Here is a 13,168-nt window from a genome sequence, read left to right as displayed (position 1 = left end):
TCTTTCTTTCTTTCTTTCTTTCTTTCTTTCTTTCTTTCTTTCTTTCTTTCTGATAGAATGTGGTATATATATATCATGTTTCAGAAATTGTTGAGGTGAGTGGATGGTTCAAATCCATTTCCCACTACTAAAACCACAGCTTCAGTCTGAAATATTAACTTTGGTCTGAGGCATGGAGAGAAAAGAAAAAAAGGGGAGAGTGAGGGTGGGAGAGGGGCAGGGAGAAAGATGAGATAGACAGCCAGAGACAGAGTGAATGAAAACGGCCTTGTGTAGGAGCAGGAGATTTTCTGACTGAAGAATCCGCTTAGAGCTACCACGGCCAGTTTTGAGGTGGTTGTCCTGTGAGCAGGAATGTTGGCAGTCCTGACATAGTGAGAGTGATCTGCCTTTATAAAGCTGCTCATTTCATACCTAGGACCAAACTGTAGGCTCTCTTCCCCATCAGGAAGATGACCTGGCTATGTGTTACTACTCCCTGCTCTAATCATGATCTAAATGTCTGGTGTTTTTCCTCCCCTTCTACTCCTACAGCCTGTAAGATTGGATACTACAAGGCCCTTTCCACCGATGCTGCCTGTGCCAAATGCCCGCCCCACAGCTACTCCGTCTGGGAGGGAGCCACGTCTTGCACCTGTGACCGAGGCTATTTCCGAGCAGAGGATGATGCAGCTTCCATGCCCTGCACTCGTAAGTTGAATGCTTCTCTCCTAGTACCATTCCATATCTCTTCCTGCCATTCATACAGGGGGGTGGGGGGGGGAGGGACAACTAAAACTCCCTTTGAGAAGCTAGACAAACAGAGCCAGTAGCTTGCATTCATCTTCTTACCCTGGTTGCTTACTCTGAGGGACAGCACTGGGCAATACAAGGTCTTCTCTCAGCATGGCTACTCTGCAGTGGGCAAATTAGATCAGAGTGATTTCTCCTCCTCATGTCCCCTCCTCCCCTTCCACCCCCAATAATGCAGGATAATGGCCGATGGAAATGAGAGGATCTGGTTCTCTGTTCTGGTTTCATTTCAGATGCATATCCTGCCAGCAGAACACTGTGGAGGGAGTTCCAGTTGAGCTTTTTGTGGGCATCTGACAGTGTAATTAGGGCTGAAGATTTGAATTTATAAACTGCTTTACCATTCCATCCAGGATGCTCAATAATCTTGACAGTTGAGAGAGAAACATGTATAGGGCAAGGTTATGTGAATGGGATTATATATATAAAAGTCCTATCAGCCCTTTGGAGCAAAGGAACAATAGAAATGCAATTATTATTGGGACCATCATTGTTAAAGTACAGCCCATCTCTTTGTTTATATATATACATATATATATATGTGTGTGTGTGTGTGTGTGTGTGTGTGTGTGTGTATATATATATATATATATATATATATATATATATATATATATATATATATATATATATATATATATATATATATATATATATATGTTGCACCAGTTGCAACAGAGGGGTGAAGAAATCTCTACCTTGAGTAGGGGCAGAATTCCTGTACGTCTGCATACTGTACCCTGCATAGACTCAGAGGGGAATACAGCCCAGGACTAGGCAGAACACATTATAGAATATTGCCCTATAATTTATTATAGCTGTATAGTTTAATATAGTTTATTACCACTGTGATGTGGTGGTTCTGCTTTACAGCTATTGTATACTGTTGCCTTACCCAACCCTGCCCTCCCAGAGGAAACCTAACTATGCAGATGGCATTTTTGTAATTGGGAGTCTTTTCTGGGTTCCCCCAGGTAGCTGCCATAACATTTAGGACATTCTCCAAGATAATTAGATGCCCACTCAGAGAATTAGGGAGAAGAATATAGGAACCCCAAAGCCCAGATATTCACAATGCAAATGGGATAGTTCTGAATGTTTAGCTTGACTCTGAAATTTTCCTTACTTCATGAAGTTCTTCCTGGCTAGAAATAAATTAGGGCTAACCTTGAGTCCTTATAATTGTTATGGACTAAGGAGAATTCTAGGGGCCCTCCCTGGGCTAGAACAACCTCAAATGACAAATGACTAATCAGTGCGGGTGGTCTTAGAATTAAAAAGTAACTGGTATGCTTCAAAACATTCCCATCTCTCTCTCTCTCTCTCTCTCTCTCTCTCTCTCTCTCTCTCTCTCTCTCTCTCTCTCTCTCTCTCTGTCTTTTGCTGGGGGGAAGGCAGACATTTGGTGTTAAGTGACTTGCCCAAGGTCACACAGCTAGTAAGTGTTAAGTGTTTAAGGCTGGATTTGAACTCAGGTCCTTCTGACTTCAGGGCTAGTGCTCTATTCATTGTGCCACCTAGCCGCCCCCTTTCTTTTTTTTTGTTCTTATTTCCCCCACTTCTGGGTGCCCCTTCCCAAGTATCTTTTGTCCCAGACTCTCACACTATTTCCACTTAGTTATATTACCTTGGCCTTACCTCATTGACTAGGGCTCCATATTCCATACTTACTCCCTATCAAACCTTTTCAATGTCTCCTTCCCCAAGCTCTTCTGAGTAACTGACTTTGATAAATGAATTCTCCTTTTCTCCCTTCCATACCACTCCATTGTTTTTGTGATTTCAAAATTCATTCTGAGATTTGGCACATAACTTGACCTTCCATTTCCCCTCTCCCCCCCAAAAAAAAAAATCAAAGTAAAAGCACCTCTGGCCACTGAAAAGAATAAAATGTGTGTTTCACCATACAGAGGACTGTGATGGCCTCTTTCCCCATTACTGCAAGATCCATACTGATAATTGAGCTAGATTTCATTCCCTTTTCTTATTGGGAAAAATCTGCCTGGTCTTGATGCAAAAGTTAGTGAAGTTGAGACTTTGTTCATATGTTAGTTCATGCCCCAGAATCTGCTGACTATGAAGCATGACCCTGCTGCAGTTGTTAAGCTAAGGTCTTTGGAGCAGACACAAGAAGCCTGTCCCATCAGACTCCCTGCAGCAGTGTCCTTGTCCCTCACTTCTTTGGAATCACAATCACTTCCTCTTTATGATTGATTTTATAGGTCTTTTCATCTAAGGGTCTTTAAGCACTTGGCAAACTAATTAAGGCTTTTAAAATCTCCTGTGAGGGTGGAATGATCTGGGTTCATTTTACAAATGAGGAAACTCCTGTAACAGGGACTTCATCAGCAGTGGGCTTGCAGGTTAGTGGCAGCGTCGGTAATGGAATACAAAGTCCCATCCTTTACCTTAGGCTTTGTGTTTTCCTTCTAAGGCACCATTTTTATTTTTACCCTTCCTTACCTTATCTTACTTTACTTCACCTTATTTTACCTTTTTCTCTCTGTCTCTATCTGTCTATCTATCTATCTATCTATCTATCTATCTATCTATCTATCTATCTATCTATCTGTCTGTCTGTCTGTCTGTCTGTCTGTCTGTCTGTCTATCTATCCATCCATCCATCCATCCTTCTATCTATCATCTATCTATCTATCTATCTATCTATCTATCTATCTATCTATCTAATCTATCTCATAGTTCATTCTATGACCTATCTCCATCTATCTCCCTCCATCATCTATCTTTATCTTAGTCTATCATTGATCTTTATTTCAATCTCTATTTCTATCTCAATGCATCATCTGTCTATCTAAGACTGGGTCTTCCCATCTTCCCCCTTCACAAGTAGTACAGTGCAGAGGCCTCTCATTGGCCTAATGTCGATACTGATTGGCAAAGGAGCTTTGACTTGTTCCATTTCTGACCTGGACCAGTTTGCTCTTCCTTAGGTAGCCTGATTCCTTTCCTTGTCCCCTTCTCTCTGGGGCTCACCATATGGTGACCAGACTTACTGCTAACATCCTATCTCCTTCAGTCCATTTCAATTCAGAACTCCCAAGCACAAGTGATTCACCAACCCCAACCTCTCTTAGCAGCAGAGATTATAGGCAATCACCACAATACCTCTGCCTTTAAACTTAATAGTCATTTCAAAGGATAGAATGTTTACCCAAGTATCCCCTTTTCAATTTTTTTTGTTCTTGTTGTTGTCTAGACCTATAATTTAATAAATTCTGAGAATCTGCCAGTATGAAAATTCCTTTAATCTATGCAAACATGTCTATAAGTTATAACCTTAGAGGGTTGCCTGGGATACTAATAGGTTAAGTAACTTGCCCAGGGTCATGCAGCTAGTAGATGTCAAGGACAAGATTTTAAGCCAGGTCTTTCTCATTCTGAGGCTGGTTCTCTACCCACTATTCACTCTACCTCTCTCCTATACCAGTATTGTTCCTGAATGGAGTTTCCTACTCATGATTATTAGAATCATAGCATTAAACATTAATTAGCAAAGAAACATTATGTAATGAAATGAATGTTGGTCTTAGTGTCAGGTAGACCCAGATTCAAATTCTGTCATTGACACAGTTGTCTGACCCTGAGCGAATCATTGAACCTCTTTGTCCCAGACATCTCTTTAAGTCTGTAAGCTGCAAAGCAGATAGTGAATGATCTGCTTTGGTAGAGGGAGTCCCCTTATTGAGAGTTTCTGACATCAGTGAAATCACACACACACACACACAAACAAGACTTTTAGAACTTTTTAGGTTATTTCCATTAATCTTCATCTTTTACAGATAAGGAAACTGAGGCCCAGAGAGATGACCTAATTTGCCCAACTAAGCTCATTCAACTAGTTAGTGACAGAAGCCAGGTTGTCTGTCTCATATGCCAATGTCCTTTCCACTGCCCTATTCTGCCTCTTTTGTCAGTCTTTCTTGACAGGCTATGGAGATGAAGGGAAACTTCAACATGTAGGGAGGGATCTTTTCAAACTGATTTCAACCTCTAATCAGTTCTTCCCAGTTGGTTAAGCCAGGTGACAAACCCAATTCCCTTGTGCTGACAGCCATGGTAATCAGACCCCTTCTTTGTTCATTATACTCTCTTTAACCCCGGCATTCTTATTCAGCCCTGCATTTAGTGAGCACTCATTGTGACGGCACACTACGGCACACTAATGAAGAAATAAAACACACTAGCAGAGGCCCATTCTTCTAGCGAAAGATAGACTCTGCTCCACTGGCTTGTAAAATCAGGTTTTTGTTCACTAGCAGAAGTATTAGACCAGGTGAATAAAAGTAGCACTGGCTAATTTAGAAAGAAACACCTGGGATGGCCTAACGCTCACTCCTCCCACCCTTTTCCTTAGGGATTGTGAGAGGAATGTTATCTTCCTGGGACTTTGGGTAAAAAGCTCTGTCTTTTGACCATTGATTTGGTTAATGATACTTACTTTGGTTAATGATACTTAATGATACTGATGCATAGCTGTTTGGGAGATGCTTTAATGTGTTCTCATGAGAGGACGTTCTGGATATTCTAAAGAAAATGAAAAATTATTATTTTTTTCTGGGCAAGTTTAGCTGCTGTTCTGATTGAAGGCCAGTGGAAGAAATGAATTTCCTTCTAGTTTCTGTAAGGCAATGAATGTAATTTTTCCTGCCACTTGGCCTGGAAGAAGTTAATGGATATAGCTTAAGTAGCATTTCTTTGGTGATGTTAGAAGGACTTTTCAAATTTCCTTCCCACTCCTCCATACTGGAAAAATGTATGTTTCCTTTCTGAGGAATTGAAGAATATTTACCGTAGCCTGGGAAAATAACTACAACGATGACAACACCACCAACAACAAAAATTGGATCCTTTCATCCAAGGAATAATGAATGAAATGACTACATCTGAACACAAGGATCAGTCAAGGCATATGAAAAGAACTTTTGGAGAATAAGCAGGGTAGCTACCACCATGTGGGTATCAGGACACAGTCTAAGACGCCAGGAATCTTGGTTTCATCAATCATTTCATAGAAATATTTGAGAATGCCAATGAAGTGAAAATCCTTGCAACTCTTGGTTTCGTTCCTTTTTTTTTTTTTTACCTTATATTTACCTTGTTCATCTAAGTCAGGAATGCAGGCTAGAAATCTTATCATGCGGTGAAAATGTTACCTACATGCTTGTGCATGAAACCGCAGGATTGACTTATCACACATCTACCTGAGTACAGACTGTGAGAGAATAATCTCTCCCTCCTATCCTCTATCCAACTCTGGAAGCAGAGACAATATCATATTAATGTAATGTTCAACCTCTCATTACGTTTCAATTTTTGTTGTAAAGATGACTTGTCAAAAGGTGAGTCCTTAAAGGGAGTTCTTTATGTGACTGAGAAATAGGCATTTTTAAAAATCATTTTGCTAACCTTACTTGTGAGCTTGGTTACTCTTACTTTAAAGGATCAGTGACTCCATCTCTGTGAGGCCTTGTCCACCAGTATAGATTGGAACCCACCCATACTTTCTCATAACGTGTAAATCCTGTCACTGTCTTTCCATAAATCTTACAATGAGGCTCAACCCGATGTATTGGAAACCTTTAGGTTTTCATTTTTGTTTTTTGTTTTACTCTTTTGTATAGTAGTGAAATTTGACTGTCCATCTCTTATCTTTCTCTTGTGTTGTATGACCTGCTTGAGGATTACTTCTATTGAGTTCAGTTTTAAAATAATATTTACAAACCTTTTTTTCATTTGAAATCTCCTCTCCAACTCTTTGGTTCTCTTTATTTAACTTGGGCTAGAACTTATTAGTGCATTGTGCTTGGGGGTACTTTATAAATGAGAGATCATTATTTTAGATTGCCAAGTTGAAGGGCCTTCATGAATCTGTCTCCAAGTCAATGGCCTTGAATAATCAAGTCAGCTGTTCCAAACAAACAAAAAGTGATTGATTGATATTTAGACATGGCCTGAAATATTCCTAAAATTGCAGCTTTTAAGACAGTTTATACTGGAAGAGTTCTGGGCTAACAAGGGCAAATTTACCACAGTGTAGGACGAAAGGGCCTGATTTGCAAAAAGGTCTCTGCAGTTTTAGGTTAGCAAGAAATTGAAATGGCTCTAATTCAGACAACAAACGTCCCTTAGTTTGTCTTTACATTTGCCTTTTCTAATTGAATTTAGTGCACTGCTGTATTTCCTCCAGAAAGTATATTGTTTTTAAATTACCATTTCAGTCCTATTACTCAAAGCCCTTGCTTCTAATGCTTTCTGACAGTTATCAACATAATGAACCATAATGAAATGATGAGCAATCTTCAGTGGAAACCCAATGTGGATTCCACTGGTGCTGTGTGACTGTGTTGTTAAAATTTGAATGCAAATTAAAATAACATAGTCCTTACTTGTTTCCAAGGTCAGAGTAAAGTTTTTTTTTTAATGAAATTTTTAAAATGCTTTAATCTTAGTTGACTTGCATCTACTTTTTAAAGCAGCCCTTAACTGTGTGTCTGATGTAATAATTTAAATATACCCCCTCTTTCCCATGAGTGCTATGCATGTAATAGTCTGGGTTTTGGAAAGGCATGTGTAAAGAGGCTTTGGTATTCTAGTTGTCAAATAAAAGGTGGCACTTGGTTTTCAGTAAGCCAGGAGCATGGATGGAATTGGAAGGGACCTTAGCAGTTATCTAGTCTAACCCCCTTATTTTTACAACTGAAGAAACTAAAGTTCAGGGAAATCAAAGGAAGCAAGATTTGAATCCAGAGCAACAAAACTTCCAAGTCTAGGCCTTTCATTCCAAACCCAAGTTTCTGTCCATCGTGCTGTCTTGTCAAATCAATACATAGATTTAGAGGGGAATGGGACACTGAAGGGTCGTTTAGTCCAGAGGTGTCAAACACATGGCCCATGACATACATATCCAGCAACACTGCTGAGTATGGCCTCAACCAAATTAAAATGTAATTGGGAAATATCTAATAACATTTGTAAAAATGCAATATAGTTAGCAGTGCATTAAAACTGTAATGTGCAGCCAGCAGGATCCTCATGCACAGATTGTGGCCCCTCATTTCTATTTGAGTTTGACACCACTAATAAAGTCCAACCCTCTACATCCCTCTACAGATAAGTAAACAGCGATACACAGAGTTTACTCAAAATCCTACCAGGAGTAAATGGCAAAGACAAGAATCAAATCGGCATCCTTTGACTCCACATGTAGTAATACTCTTTCCAATTCACCATGCTGTCTGTTTTTCTTTTCAAACAATAGCACATATCCATATGAACTAATAGTCATAACTTATAAAATACTTTTCTTACAATAATTCCATAAGCTAGGTGGTATGAGTATTATTATACCCATTTTATAGATGAGAAATCTGAAACTTAAGAAAGGCTCAGTGATTGTCCATGGTCACAGAGCTCACACATGGCAGAGCTTAGAATTGAACCCATAGCCTTATGAATGAAGTTCAAGGCTCTTTCTATTATACTACAGTGTGTACTTCTTCCATGTTTTTATTCTAATTACCTTAATTATCATCAGTAACTACTGATTCTTTGTGAGATGTCCTCTGAACAAAAAGGTCTAGCTGAGGACAAAGTCAACTAAGAACTATACCATTGTAAGTGATTTTCCTTCATATTCGGAAGTAACCACCAGTAGTAAGTCATAGTTTCTGCTTAAATGTACATCTGAGCAGACTGTTCCATGGTTAAGTCATTTTGGGCAAATGACCTGTTTGGACTAATCATGTCCCAAATCTCATCAAATGCTAAAGTAGTAAAAATGATCCCCAGTTCTCCCATGCATGTAATGCTGATGGACGCTTAAAGGTGATTGCATTTCTTCAAAGTTTCTTTCAATAGATTTCAACCAAGAATGGGTTGATTGTACAATTATTAGATTAATCCTATCCATTTCCACTCCCTTTCTCTTCAGTGTCTTCCTTCCAATTGACCACATACCAGCAGAGAGTGACTATGGCACAAGTGAAACTCACATTCCAATTGTTAACAACCCTGGACAACAGGAGATTGACAGAATAGCCCTGTAGTTCCCGAAGTGTGTCCACCAACCTGATTACTTGTCATTTTTTAGTGATTATGGGGTGCTAAATTGTGTATACCATGAAAAATTTGCTACTTAATTTAAGAAAATCATTAGCATCTCATCAAAAACTAGTGCCAATCTCAGTTCCAAAGTGACTTATCTAAGGAAGTCCCCTAGAATAAGGAGTGGATACTATTCTGGATTTGGAGTCAAGAAGATATACTTTCCAATATTCCCTGTATGACCTTTGACAAATCAAATAACCTTTCTAAGCTTTGGTTTTCTTCTCTGTATAATGGGTATAATGATGCCTGAAGTTCCTTCTTTCTTCACAGAATTTATGCTATCAGACTCGAAAGAGGTGATGTTTGTGAAACGCACTGAAAACTTCAAAGAGCTTTGTATGTGTCCAGTATTATTATGTTTTCTTTTGCACTGGGTGCACATGGGAGGGATCCTTTGTCCTCACAGAGGTGATTCACAGGAAAGCGTGAAAAGTAGTGCCATGGATTTCGGGCTATTATGAGATGATAAATGTTAGTTTTTTTCTATAAGTCTGAAGAATTAAATTTCAATTGAAATTAAGTTACCACTTTCCTATATTAATGATATTTTGGATACCATGTCACTGTTCCTGAGAGGTTCATAGTCACCTTCCTGTGAATTATCCTCAGGAAAAAAAAATGGTCATCATCTTTGCTTTCAACTCCTATTGATTTTTCTCTATTTCTTCACTTGGGATCTAGTAGCAGTGGTAAAGGAGGAAAACTTGAGATGGAAACTAAAGGAGGAAACAACACTGTCTTCTCTCTTCTTACATAGGGTAAAGGAAGGAATACAGTAAGCATTTATATAGTCCCTACTAGGTGCCAGGCACTGTCCTAAGATCTTCTAAAATGTTGTCTCATTTGATCGTGATTTCCAAAATTAGCAAAAGCCTCTCAAAGAAAAGCACTTCCAAGAAATCATGAGCCGTATATAGAGACCAAAGTCTGGCTCTGGTCTGATGAATAATGTCACATGTATTCAGCATGGAGTAAACAATAGAAAGCTTGGAGTAGTTGCACAAAGAAAGGCATGGAGTGAGGAATAGCAGTATCCAGTTGGGGTTAAATGCTATGAATTAATTTTTTATGAGACTTAATGTGAATTATGGTGTTGGCTTGTTCGTCTAATAATAGATGCTCCTCTCTCTCTCTCTTAAAAAAAGCAACAACCAACCAACAAACAGAAACCCAATAGAAAAAACAAAACAAAACAAAAGCCATCCTTTTTTCTTGGACCTTATTTCTCCCTTCACTTTCTCTTCTCCTTTTGACTTAATGATTCTTGAAAGAGTCCTCTAGACTCACTGTCTCCTCTATCTTTTCATCTGCTTACTTTTCAATATCCCTTGCAATCTGGCTTCCATTCTCACTCTGCTTAAATTGCTCTTTTCAGACTCCCCAAATGACAAGCAAATTACTATATCCAATGTGCTTTTCTCAGTCCTCATTCTCAACATCTCTTTTCACAAGAGAGAGACAGTCCACCAATCTTAAACCTGTCCATTCTCCTCCCTTGGCTCCCATATCAGATTCTGCTGGCTCCCATATTTATCTGACAAGTCTTTAACTGGCTATTCGGCTTCCTCCTCCATATGATTATCCTCTAGGGCTTTACCTTGTACTCTCTATTTTGTCTACACCTTGTGCCTTGATGATCTCATCTACTCTCACTGTCTAAACTATCACTCCCAACTTTGTGACTCAAGAATCTGTATCTTTAGCCCTTATCTCTCAATGTCCAGATTGACATTTCTAGCTGCCTACCAGATATCCCCATCTAGATACCCCACTGACATCTCTATCTCTAAACATCCCCAAGTGAATTTGCCATCTTTTCTTTGAGGCCTGATTCTCTTCCTGACTTCACACAGGACTAGCACCACAGTTTCCCCAATCATCTATGTGCATAAACTTGGAGCCTTTTGTCATTTCTCATATCTGCTCATCTATCAAATCTTATTTCTTTGAGTATCTATAGTCTCTTTGGATCTCCTTAGGAAACTCACTGCCTCCTCCTGTCCCCTCCTTCCTTCCTCCAGAAGTCTCTTCATTCACAAGCAGCCCCCTGTAATACTTAATTTATTCCTGTCTACAAGCTCCTTTTTTGAATCCCTCCAACATTTCCAATATTCCCTCATCCTTATAGGAAAAAGAAAGAAAACAAAATGAAGAAAAGCAAAAACTCCCATGACATTACCATCTTCTCAGATCATCATCCTACATTTCCTTTTCATAGTCAAAGTCTTAGGAAAAGTCACATTGTTACATGCATCACCTTCATTTCCTCTCTTTCTACTCACATCGCAATCCCTTGTGATCTAGCTTTTGGGGTCACACTAAGTCTTTGTAAATCTTCTAGTATTGTAGAAGGATTACTGGAATTGTCACCAGAAGACCTAGGTTCAAATCCCAGATTTGTCGCTTAATAGCTATAGGACCTTGGGCAAGTCATTTGACTAATACAGCTCCATTTTCCTTCTTTGTAAAATGATGGAATTAGACTAGTTAACTCCTATGGTCCCTTCCAGATTTAAAGTTTGATAATCCTACCTTTCCTTCAAGTTTCTCCCACCATGAAGCTTTCTCTGGTTTTTCTATCCAGTAATGATTTCTCCTTCCTTCAGACTCATAGTAATTATTAGAAAAGTGCTGGCTTGCTGTAATGACAGCTCTAGGTTCAACTCTTTCCTCTGACATTTACTGTAGCTTTGGCCAAGTTATTTTACTTCTTAGAACCTCAGTTTCCCTATATATGAAATGATAATATTAATACCTGTAGGACCTACTTCTTTTTTTTTTTTTGCTTTTTGGAGTGCAATAGGGGTTAAGTGACTTGCCCAAGGTCACATGGCTAGTTTTTGTTTCTGAGGCCTGATTTGAACTCAGGTCCTCCTGACTCCAGGGCTGGTGCTCTCTATTCACTTCGCCACCTAGCCACCCTGGACCTACTTCTTAATATAAGTGTAAGTCTCAAATGAGCTAGGAAAACTTCCTGAAAATGTTAAATAGATGCTAGCTATTATAATGACAAACCATTATTCAAGTGCATTTAAAAAAATCAAGCGTAAACAACCATTTTAAATGGTTGCTTCTTTTAAAAAATATATCTATACTCAAGCTTCCCTCTAATGACTTGGATAATTAAGACCTGGTTATATAAATGATTCCAACTATACATGAATAAACTAGTCTTCTCAGGATAAAGAGATTAAGCTAGAAAAGAAAAGGCAAATTCTTGGGAAGATCTTTGGGATAGAAGAGATGCAAAAATAACAAGGAAATAGTAAAATTTCTGTGACAAATTGGGTCTTCAAGAAGAAAAGAGGCTACCAGATGAGCAATACACCCATTTTCTAGAATGGGCTGCTGAGCTTTGGTCAGAATCCTTGAGAGACCACAGAAACTTTAGTGATAAAAGGTCGAGGAATGATCATACATTTGCAGAAAGGGGGCTTCCTAGAACAGCAGTCCTTATGTAAACTCACCCACAGCAACAGGGACTGGAAGAAAGCAATTAGTAGCAACAACATATACAACTGTCAGGGGGGAAAGCATGGGCTTTGTTTCATAGTCAAAACTTATACATCCCAAGTGTTTACTTTGTGCTATAACCTGTCTTTCTTCAGCTGGAGAGAGATTAACAACAAAGGCTTATCTGAAGGGTTTTACAGCTAAGACTCTGAAGTATTATTGACAATCTTCAAGTTGTACATGATTAATGAAGCCCTATGAAATGGGAGAAGCAGCGCAAGATACTTCTTTAGAAGATATGTACCTTGTACCAATTGACTTGGCATTTGGGCAGGGCGACTGAGGGGTTTAACGATACTGCTCTCTAAGAGTTACATATCTATGTGGGAGGGCTGTTTCTGTCTACAATCAGCTTTGATATCATGACGCAGGCATTGAATTTTAGCATGATGATTAAAAATCCATTCAGCATTAAAAATGTCTACTAGCCTTGGAAGCCACTCATCATACGAATCCCATCTAGGATGTTTTGCTATTTGTCACATTCCTTTTATTGCAGCCTGGAATAGATTTAATTTTATCTCATCAGTTTACAAACTTTTTTTTTTTAATCCACTCTATAAAAATGTTTTTACCAGGCCTTCCCACACATACTAGTGAAATGGTGGTGATACATTTGGCAATAATGAAAATCAGTTGTTTATTGAAGTACTTGGGTTTTATTTATCCATTCCTACTCACCAACAAGATGAGTTCTAAGTTCTCTCTCTCTCTCTCTCTCTCTCTCTCTCTCTCT

General features: G+C 38.9%; 1 protein-coding gene across 4 annotated transcripts in view; it reads left to right on the top strand.

The window, feature by feature from the left end:
* EPHA4 (EPH receptor A4) overlaps nt 1–13,168 on the top strand; it is a 182,982-nt gene that overhangs the window by 69,347 nt on the left and 100,467 nt on the right. For 3 of the 4 annotated variants that reach the window (XM_069104513.1, XM_069104511.1, XM_069104512.1), the window contains exon 4: nt 535–690. In XM_069104513.1, the coding sequence (XP_068960614.1) occupies nt 535–690 (156 nt within the window). Of the gene's footprint in view, nt 1–534; nt 691–1,025; nt 1,322–13,168 lie in introns of those variants that run through there. The other variant, XM_069104514.1, reaches the window with a different exon arrangement.

The sequence above is a fragment of the Petaurus breviceps genome, unplaced genomic scaffold (assembly GCF_028583685.1).
Source record: "Petaurus breviceps papuanus isolate PSGF00001 unplaced genomic scaffold, PetGlider_PUasm1.0 688, whole genome shotgun sequence".
NCBI lineage: Eukaryota > Metazoa > Chordata > Mammalia > Diprotodontia > Petauridae > Petaurus > Petaurus breviceps.
This window is presented reverse-complemented; position numbering and strand designations above follow the sequence as displayed.